This window comes from Molossus molossus, unplaced genomic scaffold (genome assembly GCF_014108415.1).
Source record: "Molossus molossus isolate mMolMol1 unplaced genomic scaffold, mMolMol1.p scaffold_m16_p_23, whole genome shotgun sequence".
In the NCBI taxonomy this organism is placed as follows: Eukaryota; Metazoa; Chordata; class Mammalia; order Chiroptera; family Molossidae; genus Molossus; species Molossus molossus.
This window is the reverse complement of record NW_023425359.1, coordinates 8795315-8811482: the sequence shown is the minus strand read 5'-3', so window position 1 is coordinate 8811482 and position 16168 is coordinate 8795315. Positions and strand designations below refer to the sequence as shown.

Below are 16168 nucleotides of genomic sequence, written 5' to 3'. Positions count from 1 at the left end.
AAAAAGTCAAGAACCATATGATTTCACTCATATGTGGGATATAAAACTGAAAACAATGAGCAAACAAGACAAACAAACAAAAACTCATAGACATAGACAACAGTATGGTGGTTACCAGGGGGAATGAATGGGGGCCAGTAAAGGGTAAAGGGGGTCAAATACCTGGTGACGGAAGGTTTGACTTTGCATGGTAAACACACAATGCAATATACAGATGATGTATTGTAGAATTGTACACTTGAAATTTATAACTTTATTAACCAATGTCACCCCAATAAATTAACAAATAAATAAGAAGGAAAGAAAGAGTTATAAAAGTGGTTCCAGAGAAAGACTAAGCATTTTCTTGATGACCCCACATAGTACTGTGAGAAAAATTGACTGAAAAAGGCTACTTCATACCACCTTCTTTTATTTTCTGCCCATTAACAAACTTCTCCCCATATTTCGCAAAGACGAAATTCACAGCACTCCATGTTCTGCCAGCTTTCTCATCCCTAAGTGTTTTGTTTTCCCCTCAAACTGCTTCCTCGGAGAGATTCAGCAATAGCTTTGTAAGTGAAGTGGACACAGATGCCCACAATAGTAAAAACCTACAGACAGTGCTTTTTAATTTTTTCATTTCCCCCTTAGGCATACTTAGTCTCCTCCCCCACCTCACCCCCAGCAGTGTGTATACACATTCTGAGTGTGTATGTCACAAAGACAACTACCACGTTAACAAAATATTCTATTTGAAAATAAAATAAAGACATCTCTTTGCGCTTCACTTTCACGTGATCTAATTCCTAACTCGCCTAGAATAGTCTACGCAGATCACAGTAGATTCAAGTAGGACGTCATCCTGAGGGTGTTGTAAGAACTCACGTTTGTGAGAAATCAGTAGTCCAGTATGGCCTATGCCTTGAAGACCAGGATAGCAAGGGGTGTGCAGCTGGGAAAGGAGGTTCGGTAGAGGAACATAAACACTGACATGTATCAGAAAACACTTGCATCTCTCATCAACAGTGCTAATTGCTCGTTTTCCTTCTGCAGAGCTGACACTAAAGGTTTACCTGGTGATCTCACCTGACCGCTTTACCTGAAGCATAAGAATTTCCTCTATATAACTTCCAAGGTGAGTTCAAAGTTTTCTCTTGTCTGTCTCACCAGCCCACATGATCCACTGATGCCCCTCCCACTATATTATCTCTCCCCTCCTGCCCCTAAGTCTTAGCACATTCATAACCATGCACCATTATTTATTCCCTCCGTGCCACGTATATATTTTTAATTCCCTTATGCATAACTTGAGGTGGCAAACTACAGTGGCAAGTCTCAACCCTTGTTAAAACCACCTTTACCCTCCAGCACCTGGGCATGGCACCCAGGTCAACATGGCTGCGAGAAATAAAACCGTCCCTTAGATTCATGGCCACCAACCTCGGTCAGACTGTAACTCCCTAGCTAGTCACTCTCCCTCTCTGCTAAAGACCCTCTGTTCTCTCCTCAACCTCCAACACCTCCCTCAACCTCTGAGTTCTCAGTTGATGACCCTGTGCTTACACCGCTGAGCAAATGGACATAATTAAAATAAAATTTCCCGCCCTGGCCGGTTTGGCTCAGCGGTTAGAGCATCAGCCTGCGGTCCCGAGAGACCCAGGTTCGGTTCCCGCTAAGGGCATGTACCTTGGTTGCAGTTTGTCCCCGGCCCTGGTCGGTCATGCGGGTGGCAGCCACTCGATGTGTCCCTTTCACATCAATGTTTCTCTCTCTCTCTCTCTCTGTCTCTCTGTCTCTCTCTCTTCCTTTCTCTCCCTCCCACTCTACCTGAACAAAAAATGCCCTTGGGTGAGGATAAAAAAAAAAAAAGAAAAAAGAAAACTTCCCGAAGCCCTCCCTCTAGTCCTGTGGACTTCACTACATCAGGATAGGATGTTCTTCCCCCTCTAGGGTTCTTGTGGAGCCCAGCGAAGGCCAACCCTTCCACTTGAAGTAGTTCCCTTACCATTCCCGTTCCATTCCCGGCTCGCTCATGTGGCAAACATGCATGTTGTCCTCTCTCTCAACTTAAGAGCAGTCTTCCTTGACCCCCGTTTCCCCCAGCAGCTACTGCACTCATTTCCTGCACAGAGACCTTGGCACATTCTCCAAATCGCTCTCCTCCCCTTCTCGCGTAACAAACGAAGCCTCCTGCACCGTGCTCATCTGCTCTTGTCAAGGTCCCTTGGACAGAGATGCTTTTTCCTTGATAAACGTTCTTCACTCGGTTTCGAGACAAAACACTCTCTTGGTATTCCCCCTACCTCAACTGCTCATTGCCGCTGCTGGTGGTTCGTCCTCCTCTCTGCCACCTCGTAAGGCTGAACTCCAGGGTTCGACACTTCGGTTCCTGCTCTGCTCCATGTACATTTACTCCCTTAGCTTGAATCTCAGGAAGATACTGGTGAATCCCATTTTGCATCCCCAGTCTGAACCTCTTTTCCATCTCTGAACTTGTATTTCCAAGGTCGCGTACCAGTGCTCGGATGTCTGACAGGTATCACAAATGTAACATGTCCCAAATGGACTTCCTGATCCTCCCCTTTCAAATCTGCTCTTTCTGCAGTAAATGACAACCACATTCTTCCATTGCTAACTCAGGCCCAAAATCCTAGAGTCCTTTCTCTTCCTTACAGTCTACATTGAATCCATCACCAAATCCTGTTGCCTCTACCTTCAAACATGGAATCTGACTGTGTCTCTCCCTGTCTATGCTACCCCTCCGGTCCAGCCACATGGCCTTGAATCTGGATCACTATGATAGCTTCCTTCCGGACCTCCTGCTCTCAGAGGAGGACATAAGTCAGACCAAGCACTCTCTGCCTAAACCCTCTAAGAGCATTCCAACTTCCTCGGAGTAAAAGGCGAAGTCCTTGCAAAGGCAACAAGGTCCTCCAGGATCTGAACACACCCCACTACTTATCCAAACACTGCTCAAACTCCACTCCCCTGCTCACTCTCTCCAGACACACTCGGCTACTTGCTCTAATATGCCAGGACGTCGTCACCTCAGGGCCCTTGCACAGGACTGTTCTTTCTCCCCAGCACGCTCTTCCCTCAGATATCTCCAGGATTTCCCTTCTCTCCTCCTTCGGATGTCAGTCCCTTAGTGACTCCTCCCTCACCTCTCACTCCGTGCCCCCAATTTCCACGCCCTGCTTTTGTTTATTTCCTCCACGGCACTTGTCACCATTTGACATACCACACATGTGGCTTTCTTGTTTTTTTCATCCCCTACTAGAATGTAAGCTCCACACGGTCATGGAAGTCTTGTCTGGTTTTCATTACTGTCCCATAGTGCCAGGAATGGAGCGCGGCACAGAGAAGGTGCTCGGTAAGAATCTGAGCAAACGATTCAATATTGGAATGAGGAAAGAACAGAAGGAAAGAACACAGGAGGAATGAATGAATTACGATATTGATGTCAATGCTGACCTCTTTCTTTGTGGTAAGAACAGAGTCTAGTGGTTACAACAGTAAAATGGGTCACTTGAATACACTCAACCACTCATGAAAATGTGTTACTAAGGTGATCATGGTCTTTGAATTCGTTCTCCTCCTTATCCCTCTCATTGGTACAGAAGTTTGCCATGAACAGACACCCTCCTCTCCAGCAAAGCACATCTGAGCATCACCTGGATCACAGAACTGATGGCAGACGGGAGGGGGAGTCACAGAAGGGATTTTAAAGCAAATGCTCCAGTATCCGCTGAGGGACCTCTTCCACAGGAGTCTTTTTCTCTCTCCGTATCTTGACTCCCTCCCTCACCCCCCCCAACTCACACAGCATAAATGGGAACCCTATCTAAATGGCCCAACACTGCAGGACAGGGCTGCGAATGCAAGTATATCACTCACCAGTAGACTGGTTTATAGTCATGAACCACATATTTAAAAAAATTATGCATCATTTCACCAGCTTAAGTCACTGAATTAATCACTAACATCGAGAGCGCTCGGGAATTAGAGTACAGACTCTGTATCCAACCACCTGGGCTTAAATCACAGCCCTCCCATTTGCTGCTTGACTGTAACTACTCTATTGCTCAGTTTTTTCATCTCCAAGATGGGGTAACAACATCACTACCTCATAGACTTATTGCAGGTCCTACTGTAACAACTCTGAGTTGGTTGTTACTGCTTTTGTCGTTATTATCATTATTATTATCATCAGTACTTGTATCACCGTAAATTTAGAATCATAAAATCTTAGAATGAAAAGAAAGCTTGCAGATGATTGATTTAAACGTAGGGCTCAATTAAGAAATTCTCTCACAACGTAACTCATAAAGACGTCATAACAACGAGAGAGAAGCCCTCCCCTAAATGCCACTGTTTCGGGACGAAGCTGCTGTTATCTGCAGCACCTCAGGCCGTGGGGAACCCCAGCTTCACAGCGTATCATAGAAATAACAAAGTCCGTGCAGGGAGCTGGGAACGTGGTTTCTCATTGTAAGCTTTCCTGTACCATTTGATTTCTTAATCATGTGTGTAAAATAATCTGATGGGAAGTGTTAATGAGTCTTACATATTCAGATATATTTGGTTGCAAAGTGCTACCCAGGAAATTGGGGTCCTGGATTCAGGTTTCACCGGGAAGGACGATGCAGGGCAGTCATCAGCATGAAATATCCTCACTGCAGCCACGCTCAAGGTACCACGTTTGACCTCATGTCTCCGCACACTGGCTTATGGGCAACAGCTGGGACTGTATTTCTAGAGTGTCCCTGGCAGGACTAGGCCACAGGTGGCTCCATGAGGGAGAAGTGGAAGGTGCCAATTGTTTGTTCCTCGTCTCCTCATCTCCAGCACATCTCACACAAAACTTTGAAAAAATCAATTCTGGCCTGGCCGGTGTGGCTCGGAGGTTGAGCGTCGACCCAGGCACCAAGAGGTCGCCAGTTCGACTCCCAGTCAGGGCACATGCCCAGGTTGTGGGCCCGATCCCCCGTGGAGGGCATGCAGGAGGCGGCCAATCAATGTTCTCTCTCATTGATGTTTCTATCTCTCTCTCCCTCTCCCTTCCTCTCTGTCTCTGACATCAGTAAAGAAAAAGAAATAAGATAAAATTTTAAAAATCAATTCTGAAATATAAACATGATCCTAGCTATCAAAGGGTCTTTCCTTTTCCCCAAAATAAAAGTCCAAATTTCCACTCCTTTCAAGGATCATGCCAAAGGAATATTTTTGCAAAAATCATACCCTTGACAGACAGTGGAGGAAAGGTCAAAGCTGATGTGCTCAATTACATGCTCACACGAAGTGTCTACATTTAAACTTGGACTCGCCCTCCGCGCATGTCCCATGTGGACCTGGGCAGTTCCTTTCACAATCACCCAATGACTGTAAAGAACAGATACAGTACGATGGGGGATGCCCTGTACTGAGCTGCGGGGGCCAGGTCTCCAGGCCTCACAGAACCTACCGTAAGTGGGGGTTGGGAAGGAAAGCAAAACAAACACACACAAAATATAGTGCAATACAGAAAAAAATACCCACACCCCAAGCTCACAGCTTTAGAACAGCCTCAGGGATTACATTTCTCCTTCCCATAAAAATATAATCAAAAAGTCCAACTTTGGAATCATATCACAAAACTAGAAGCTGAGTTTAATAATCTATGTGAGACTCAAAATGATTTATACGGTCTTTCTTTTTATAAGAAGCTCTAAGTAATTAATTTGTATCTTTTTATTTATTGATTTGAGAGAGAAGAAAGGAGAGAGAGGCAGACAGACAGAGAAGAGAGACAGAGAAACCTCAGTTTGTTGTTCTGCTTATTAATGCATCTATTGGTGGATTCCTATATGTGACCTGACTAGGGATCGAACCCATAACCTTAGCAAGTCAGGATAATGCTCTAACCAGCAAAGCTACCCGGCCAGGGCTGAATTCATATTTTAAATTAAAAGAAAACGCACTCTGATACTAGATTTCTGAAAGGAGGTTGTGAGGATAGTGTGCCTACACCGCGTGCACCCTGCTCGCTCCAAGGCTGCGGCGATGCAGAGGTTGCGGGTCAATTAAACGGAGCCTACTTTCTTCTCAAATTTCTAAGTGACGTTAGTTCAGTGACAACCATTCACTCACCCTCCCAACAGTATTTACATTTTTAGTGTCCCAATAAATATAATAAACAGGTCTTAAAATTCCATACCCCATGTGCAGAACACACTTAAAATAACGGGAAAGAGGAGGTGTGGAGCAATTTCTAGGCCGGCCTTGCGAACTTGAGTTTCCTAAAGAAACCAGACATTGGAAAACCTACTTGGAAAAACAACAACATTGCCCGCACTGATCCTGATTTTTGAGAGTATTACAAAACATAAACAAATGATTGGGGATAGATAAACTTTCTTACGGTACTTAATAGGCAAGTAAAGAAGCTTGTTTCTCCGAGAATAAAACCAGCAACTCTATGAAAAAGACCTGAAGTTTGTCATCTACAACTTGTTCGGTAGAAAATTTCAACAGAAAAACGTTCGGTGGCAGCCCAATAGCTGAAAGAACGATTCCATGTGCAGGCAAAATACCTCGGAAACAGTTACTATAGTTCCTTCAACATCCCTACGCTCCAGAAAGGATGTGTACAGACTTTTAAAGAAGATGTCTTACACTTTACACTCATAGCTAGAAACTAGATCAACTGCAAGGCAAACAACATCAAAGCGATACATACAAGCATCTGTCCCTGCCTCCACCTGGATCGTACTCACGTCCCTCACCAAGATTCATTTCGCCAGCAAAGCCAAGCTCCTGCTCACCGTCCCCGTCGCATGCCACCCAGAGCCCACGGTGACGAATGTGGAATGCGGCTGGCTCCCACAGCACGCAGACAATGATTAAGAAACCACACAGTTATGGGAGACCCCGGCCTTTCAAGTTTCCAAAACAAATGGCTCTCCTTGTAGATAAACCGTAGTCCAAAGATGCAGCCAGGCTCAACTTCTAAGAGCTGCTAATACAAATAATTCTCTTATTTATCACCGTGCAGAAAACAGAAATGGACACAGCCCAGCACGAACTCAGCATTTCAGGAACACTGACAGAAGGCCCAGGAAACCAAATCTGTCCAGACACGTTCCCCTTGAACTTAAACTCCCAGATTTCCCCTCATCTCACTTTAAACTGCATCAGAAGGAACAGCTCCTGCCTTCTGCTCTTTCCATGGCCACGTGGTGGAGGCACCTGGTCAGAGTCAGGGACGGAGGAGGAAAACCTTTAAGTTCTCTCTCCTCGCTGGTTGGCCAGGCTCGGAGCTTCAGCCTATAAACGCAGCTCATTTCCCAAAGCCTGCAGGAAGGCGAGGACAACTGATATCGATTCAGTACTTAATACGACGTGTGCATTTATTTGTGTGCATGCACGGCCGTTCACAGGAAATAATTCCCTGCACAACCCTTCTCACTGAGGAAACTGAGAAAGAGAGATATGAAGGAATCCGCCCAGTTTACTCAGCTAACCAATGGCAGAGCTGGATTCAAATCTGTTTGGGTTTGGGTTGCCATGATGAAGTATCACAGGTTGGGTGGATTAGAAAACAGGAATTTTGTTCTCCCAGCTCTGGAGGCTGAAACTGGCAAAGGCTCTCTTCCTGGCCTGCAGAGAGCTCTGGTCTTTTTGCCTCTTGTTATAAGGATGCTAAGCCCATCATGGGTCCCCACCCTTATGACCTCATCCAACCTGATAATCTCCCAAAGGCCCCTGTCTCTCAGGATCATCACATTGGACTTCAGGACTTCAATATATGAATCTGGGAGGAGGACACACACATTTAGTGCATAAAAATCCAAGCAGCACAGCCCAGAACTCATGCTCTTTTTTCTTTATTGATGTTAGAGAAAGAGAAAGGAAGAAGGAGAGAGAGATAGAAACATCGATGAGAGAGAACATCAACTGGCCGCCTCCTGCATGCCCCCCACTGGGGTTCAGGCCCACAACCTGGGCATGTGCCCTGACCGGAAATCAAACTGGCGACCTCTTGGTGCATGGGTCGATGCTCAACCACTGAGCCACACTGGCCGGGCCAGAACTCATGCTCTTAATTAACATTGCTGGACCATACGTGAAAGTAGAGGGAAAACCCAGGGAAGCATAGATAATAGAGAAACACAGGGAAGGAAAAACTATGCTTCAAGTATGAGTACAGCCCGGCCGGTGTGGCTCAGTGGTTGAGTGGGGACCCACGCACCAAGAGGTCGCCGGTTCGATTCCTGGTCACAGCACATGACCAGGTTGTGGGCCAAATCCACAGTGCGGGGCATGCAGGAGGCGGTCAATCGATGTTCTCTCTCATCGATGTTTCTACCTCTCTTCCTTCCTCTTTCTCTAAAATCAATAAAGAAGGAAAAATTAAAAAGGAGAAAGAGTGAGTGCGAAATGGAAGCCAGCATCCCCAAGGACTGTAGGAGGGTGATGTTTGATGACCTAGATAAGAGACACACAATGTTCCGCGCATCACAGACTTTTCACCAGTAATCACATTCTGCTTCAGTACAGGCTTAGCCCAGACTGCTTTGTCTATGAAAAATTCGTGTGTGTTTGGTTCAATCAAGGAAGAGCAACTCCCTTAATTAAGAATTTAAAAGATATTCTTCCTCATTTAATCCACAGATTTGAAAACAAAATCCATTTCATTTCTCTACGGAGCAGAGTCAATAAGCAAACTGGGGGTTTGTAGTAAATGACACCTAAGGCAATATAGGTGAACTTTGGTCAGTTTCTATTTTATATTATATTCCAATGTTTTAATAACTCTAAAAAACAAACAAACAAACAAACAAAAAAAACACAAAACATGTGGCCAGCAGTATCATGCCCTTTGGCCAGTTGTTTTTGCATATTCTCATTTTACTGGGGACACGGGTCCTCATTCTGAAGAAGCTGACACTGCACAGAGCACTGGACCTGGCTCAAAGGCTCCGCACACACACCCTCTCCTGTTAAGGGGAAGCCCAGGCAGGCCTACTCTGTGAGCCTCAGTTTTCTCTACGGCGATGAAAATTAACCCCCTTCTTCGGGACCATTTTACACACTATTAATAATAATAATGGGGCAGGGGGGAACACGGGGGAGTCAAATTCAAGCCAATATGTAATTCAATTTCTTTAGATGCTAATAAAAAATTGTATTAGGAGAGATATCAAAATATGTATCCAGTTTGCCAAAAGCAATCCTCCAATTGTTAAGTACCCGCAACCTTCGGTAACTCCTCCTATGCAGCAGTCGGGATAAGGCTTCTCCACTCTGAGCCCCTTGCAGGGGGAACAGTGACAGAAGCGGGTTCCAATGAGGAGCGACAAATGGACAAACTCCCTGGACTTTCTGATTTGAATCCGAAAGCACGGTAGAGTCCTTGTAAGCTATCCATAGCCACGTTTTTTAAATAAAAAGTGATTAAAAACAATTACTAGGCTTAGAGATGAATAAAAGTAACCACAATTTTATTAACCATGCCAACCATATTTCTGATGGAATACTAGGGGCTTACATAAAAATTGTCACTTAATTTGCAGGCACATGACTTAAACAGCTAGAAATTTCAACAAGGACCTAATTTAGCATCCATTGCCCATGGGCCCATAATACCAGTTGGCGTTAGACAGAAAAATGGCAAAGAAACAGAGGAACAAGGCCATTAATACCCTGGGCCGGCCAATCCTGGAAGGATGGCGAACGTTATTTCCATGGGTGGGATCATTGAGCACACATTAGGTAACCCTTGTTACAATGTTTGTAATCTCTTTTAAAATATACATAGAGAGGGAATCTAACCATGTATATGAGCGGTTAAAGCTGTAATTCTAGTCGTAGTCAGTGGTCGTGATAACAAGGCTCCCCCCCGGGGAGGCGTGGCCAGGCTGGGTAGGAAGGGCCGCACCCCGGAGGCAGCCCCAGAAGCCCCTCAGCTATTCCCATCTAGATCAGTGACTAAGCTTTGCTAACTAGCATACAAAGTCTGAAATGGGCATCCATTGGTGAAATGAAGAGGATACAAGACATGTGGATTAGTTAAAATCTCTTAGAGATGTGCCACCCCACCCCCTCCCCCGGGTACGAGAGCATCTGGTGAGGACTCCGGCTGGGACATTTAGGAGGCTGCCTGAGGCCAGTCCCTAGCGGTCTGGGGTAAGCCACTGGCTGAGTTGCTGGTGTAGAATGTAAAGGAAACAGATTCAGACCTCTGGGATGTGTTTGCATCAGTCTGGAGCAAACCTTTCACATAAGATACCGTGAGAGTACCTGTACAGACAGAGCTAGGCGGCTTCGGGTGTACCAAGCATGCTTTTCAAACTGTTTCCACGCTGCTGCCAATAGACAGTTGTTACTAAGTAGCTGCATTGGCGGGAGAATTAGATCGGAGAGCGACTTCCGTTTGCTTTGGGAGTAGGTTACTCTTCTCCTGGGCACCTGTGGAATTTCGCTGTTGCACTGGTGGCCCAGGCAGTATTGCTGACAGCACCGCCTTCCACTGTGACCAGTGTCCCCATCAGGATGGCAAGTTACAGTCTACACCGCGGTGAGGTCGTGGGGATCAAAGCTGGGCCTTATGTGACTTGAAATTCTTTCGTCGCTGTTGTTATCTACCAAAATGGACCTGAGAGTTGTGACTACCGTACTGACTCCTGAAATATGGACAAAATGTTATGTAGCAATTTCAACCTATTTTCACGCAATTAAGCTACACAAGCTGTAGGATACTCTCGTAAGGCCGATTTCTAATAAGCTAGTTGATTTGAACCCATCTTCCCACTGAGGACAGTTTGAAATGTTGGATAAAAATATACTTGTAAAATGTCTCCAAGGCATCAAAGAGCTCAAAAGACGGGAATGACCATGTTAAACACGAGGGCAGAGAAAGCAGGAAAATGAGTAACTCAGAAACACCCCCAACAAATCCCAACTTTCTACTGGCAGCTTTATGAGAGGCCAAATACTACAGCTCAGGAACAACCAAAGTACAGACTCTAGACCCCCTGACAAGAAGCTGGGACTCGGGGACCCAGTTCATCAGTGGGTGAGCCGTGAGTGCCTGAAGGGACCACCTGAGCTTGATTAGGGAGATCCTAACCCACAGGGCCCCAAGCCCCAGCACAAACCAGGGCAAATCCTCTCGGAAAGGCACCTGCATCCCAGACTTGAAACGATTCCAAACCATCAGGGGGTTCAGAAGTGGCCCACCCCAGCTTCCCCCTTCCCACCGCACATCGTCATCCCTGCGTGCTGAGTCCCAAGGCACCAGGCATATTCACAACTGCATTCGGGCAGCTCAGGACTTCACTGTCATCTTTGAGTGCGTGTGCATGCATGTGCACACACTCAGAAACACACACACTCACACACACTCACACACTTATACACACACATACGCACACACTCGTGCACACACTTCGCACACTCATGCACACACACTCACACACACTCACACACTTATACACACACATACTCACACACTCGTGCACACACTCACACACTCATGCACACACTCACACACTCACACATTCAGACACACTCATGCACACACTCACACACACTCTCACACACTCACACAGAGTCAATTTTCCGGGCTGCCTCGCTTACATTTGCCGCAGTAATACACTTCGTCGGTAAACCCATCCTTTTGCTGTATGAGACACTGAGGACTCTCCATGTGCTGTTGTGGGAAATCATCTGTGTGCCCTCGAGTCTGAGTGTGACATGGTGCTCAGTGGATATGGTGGCAAGACCACAGTTAGACCATCGGCAACTACAACCCCAAACTTCCCACTGACAACTCTAACAGGGCACTTAAAATACAAACCTAAACTCAGACCAATGCTAAGCTTTTCTAGAGTTTTAAAGGGGAAAAAGAGAAAGAGAGAAACCGATTCCTGCCCTTTGTTGTCGTTGCTGTTTTAAACAATACTCCATAGCCCTTGTTTTAGAGGTACCAGCGCTGGTAGCAGGAACAGCACAACCGTGGAGGAGCTGAGCTGAACGCGAGCCGGACAGGTTAACGAAAGGACTGGGTACTGGTTCGGTCGTTCCATTCAAGAGCTGGGTGACCTTGGCAAAGAAAGCTGACCACTGGAAATGTGTTCTTCTGTGAGATGCAACCGGCGGTCTGGATACATTCTGAGGCTGCTTCTCCATCCGGAATCGGTGACATTTACGCGTCAGTGGGGTTCCCAGTATGGGCACACCCTGCTAGAAGTCGAGTTCCAGTCTAGAGGCCCAGGTGGTTCACACCCACGCAGATCTCGGCTCAGACAAGACGCTGAGGCAGAACAAGACTCTCCACTGAAAATCACCCTGCTTGCTCCTCCAGATTGTGAAGGCAACCACTTTTTTTTTAGAAAACCACACGCAGGATTTCAAACCGAAGCAATCACTTTATACCCTAATAGGATAAAGTTTATGCATAATTCAGTGTGACCCTTAAACTACTGACATCCATGCTATGTTGTTGCTAGCGTGGCATGTTAAGCTAGCAAATTTTTCAATGAACTCTCGCTGGCTTCGCCACAGACACAGATGTTAGGCGGACTCCTTTGTTCATAAGGTTCTCATTATTAACTCAGCCCGGGCTGAATACTTGACTGAAGGAAAGGACCATATCATTATTTTCAGATTTCATTCTATGACTTAACTGGGCTGCATCTGCCAGCTTTGGAAACGCCGAGTACTTCTTGGCGCCAGGCTTGGCGTCCTGTCCTATGACTACCACCCCCAGTGCGTCCACGGGAGGAAGTCTCCGCACCATCAAAACAGCTTCATAAAATTTAAATTGTGATTAAGAGTTACTCATCAATTGACAAGGCATACCAAGCTTGTGCTATTTATGAATTATTCCACACAATATTTTAAGCCTAACAAATAGAATCCACATTCATAACGGGGTAAGCTAGTTAAATGTTTTCATGATTTATAAGGTCTGTGTTATACTGGAAACCACATTTCTTTAATAGGTAAACTGGCATTCCATGGAATAATTCAATCTGCTTTAAATCTATCCGAAGGCTCTGGACAGCTGAAGGGACATTCTGAATATAAATCCAATTCCTCTGTTCACCTTGGGCAGTATCTCACAGGACAAATGTGATCAGAGGATAAGGCATAGAAATACTTGTCAATTGTAGGGTAGAATTCAATTATTATAATATTGACACTAAAGCCATTTAGAAAATGTTAAAAGTCACCCTGATTCCAAATGTAAATAATTCTGTATTAGCCTGGTTAAAGACATAAATTTAAACAACAACATAAAAGAAATCACAAACAGTCATGATATTACTGTTTCCATGTGTCTTGACCACGAACAATAATATAAGTAGGCAAGAATACTTTGAAACTGTCTTTGAAGGTTATTACAAAAAATAATTCAATCTGTCTACGTGTAGAAAAGTCCAGCAGTGTACACTATAAGTCATCCCAAATAATTGAAAGAAGAGAGACTGGTTCTCCACCCAAGAAAGGTTATACATGATAAGCTGCTTTAGTGATTCTTTACGCATATCACAGCATCTTGGAACAGGAAGACCAGGAGTGCACATCACTCATGCAATACTTTAAAGACATCGGAGACACATGAGCGTTCCGCCTCTTGAACAGTTTTGATTTCATCACTGAATATGGCAACCAGTCTTCTAATCGACATCTCTAATCATCAGCACATTCTTAAAACAACAACAACCAAACCAAGCTTCCTTGTAACTCTTACACTGGTTGAAGCTGATCTATCAGAAAATGTTAGATTTACTTCCTTGTCTTTATGTTCGCTTCTCCAACATATGTCAAGTTGCAACGTATGTTTCTCTCCTGTGGACCATCTTCCCCAGGTACTTTCAATGGCTGAGAAATACCCCAATGTCCCACCTCTCACTACTGCTCATCAGTCACTCTTTGACCATGGCATCTAGAAGTAAATACCTCAGATATAATCTACTTAAAGGGCACAGTGGGACGAGTACTTCTAATGAATTGAAATTTAAATATTTATTAATGCAGACTAAATATGTCACATGAAAATCAGGCTCTTAGCAAGACATAGAAATAACAGAAAAGTCACATTAATAGTAAATTCTCCAGTAGCAAGCATAGGAAACATATTAACCTCAATACACACAGAAACTCTAAGTTTGAAATAGTTTTACCACCAAGCATCATGCTTGTCAGCCCAAATGTTAATACTCAAAAGCTGAATTTGTATTTTTATACTTACCATGTTGTATGTCTTTCATATCTAAGTGAAGGCTAGACATTAATATTCCAACTGCTTGTGATCTTTTGTTGCTTAATAACTTGACAACCTGCTCAAGAAAGAAAAGGGGGAAGTGTTAATTTGAACTCCAATGATATGCTTAATAACATGTTCTTTTTAATCCTAAATGAAGTCATTATTTAAAGTATTCGAAACTGGTTTGGAAAGAGCTTTGCGGTTTTATATCATAAAACTTCAAAATCCATCATTTGCCCCCAGTATTCCCTTCACCCTCAATGGCATGCTCTTCACCAGTCTTTTAAGAGTCTGATCTGTCAACAAGTAAATTTTCTAATAGTTTCGGAGGTCAGCTGGGTCTGTCTGTAAAATAACAATTACACGTTTGGTCATTTGCAGCCTGAGATTTGAAGTATCCCTTTTTTAATGTGGAGCCTTGAAACTGGTCAACAAGGACACATGAAGTGCACACACAGAGAATCTGTTAGATCAGTTTGGCCACAAAATAGAAAATGTGCTTTTATTCAGGTCTTTTTAAAAAAAAAAATGTTTTTATTGATTTTAGAGAGAGAGAAAGAAAAATATTGATCAATTCCCAATTGGGACAGAACCCGCCACTTGGGTATGTCCCCAACGTTGGAATTAAACCAGAGACCTTTTGGTTCATGGGATGATGCTCAACTGACCGAGCCACACTGGCCAGGGCTTAGTCAGATCTTGTCGAAAGCTCACTATTTTACTGGCAGGCCCTCTCATTCTGTGTTTGGCCCACATTCTAACTAATGCAGGTATATGAGCATCAAATGCAAAGGGCTGTGTGGGCTCAGTCTCCAACCTGGCTGTCCGCCTGGCTGGAGAGTCGAGCGGCCCCACATGAGGTTCTAAAACACGGGTGGGCATGCTGTTATCAAACAGTCAGGTTTCAACTGCGTTTTCCAGAAACGGACACACTGCTGATGAACCCTGCTTATGAAACGATCATCCCACATCCCGGTCTTGTGAAGGGCAACTTTATTTACCCTCAGCATGCTGTTCTAAATCAGCTTAGAAAGACACTGGAGGAGAGGGAGAAAGGTTACGGTTAGCCTTTCCCTAACAGCTGTCACCTGTGTGACCTTGTCTTTCTTTTTGTTGGATCAATCAGGAAAGTAATAAAATAATTGTGCCCAGCTGCCACACAGATTCAGAGTAAAACAAGATTCCTAATAGCAATCACAGCATTCTTGGTTCCCTAGCAGGGGTGCGGGTGGACATAACACAAACCGCTTTCAGAAGGCCCAACCACCAAAACCTCCGGTCACTCCCGAAAGCCTCCTGCTGGGGGGACAGGTACAATACCCCCCAGGCCATGCTTCCGCACAAGAAAACAAGGAATACAAACTTTGATTCTCAATTAGCTCTTTAAACATTTGATTAAATTTTAGCTAGAAATGAATAGCTTAGAACTTGAATATGAATCAATTCATATGCCAATTATTTCTATCAGTAATGTTATCTTCTTCAGAAGTAACAAAAAAAAAAAATAGAAACTTAGTATCAGAAAAAAGGAGGGTGTACGTGGTAACCTAAAAACACTTTCTAACTTCAGATAAATGCAATCTGAGTCCCATCTGTGCTCCTGATGCTTTTCCTAAGGTTCTGTCACCTTCAGGTTCCCAGGCGCAACGGGCACGTTTAAACCCAGGTGTCCTTCGACCTTCCTGCAGGGCTGACATGTTGATCACAGCCAGGGTTCCTGCCAGTCCTTCTCAGGACTTTTTAGGGAATGACTCTGACCTTTTTTATTGGCATATTCCAGAGTTCTGTTCTCATCACTTTATGACCTATAATTCTATCAATTTTCCTCTATAGACAGACATGCCTGCACTTACAACTGTATTTGTTTTTTGGTTTTTGTTTTAATGTCACCCGAGGATATTTTTCCATTGATTTTTAGCTAGAACGGGAGGG

The 16168-nt window shown here is 44.5% G+C and overlaps 1 protein-coding gene across 1 annotated transcript in view; it reads right to left on the bottom strand.

Annotated features, from left to right (window-relative positions):
- Positions 1–16168, bottom strand: part of FMN2 (formin 2) — a 316345-nt gene that overhangs the window by 159652 nt on the left and 140525 nt on the right. The window contains 1 exon segment of the mRNA XM_036277697.1: positions 14222–14309. Within this exon segment, the coding sequence (XP_036133590.1) occupies positions 14222–14309 (88 nt within the window).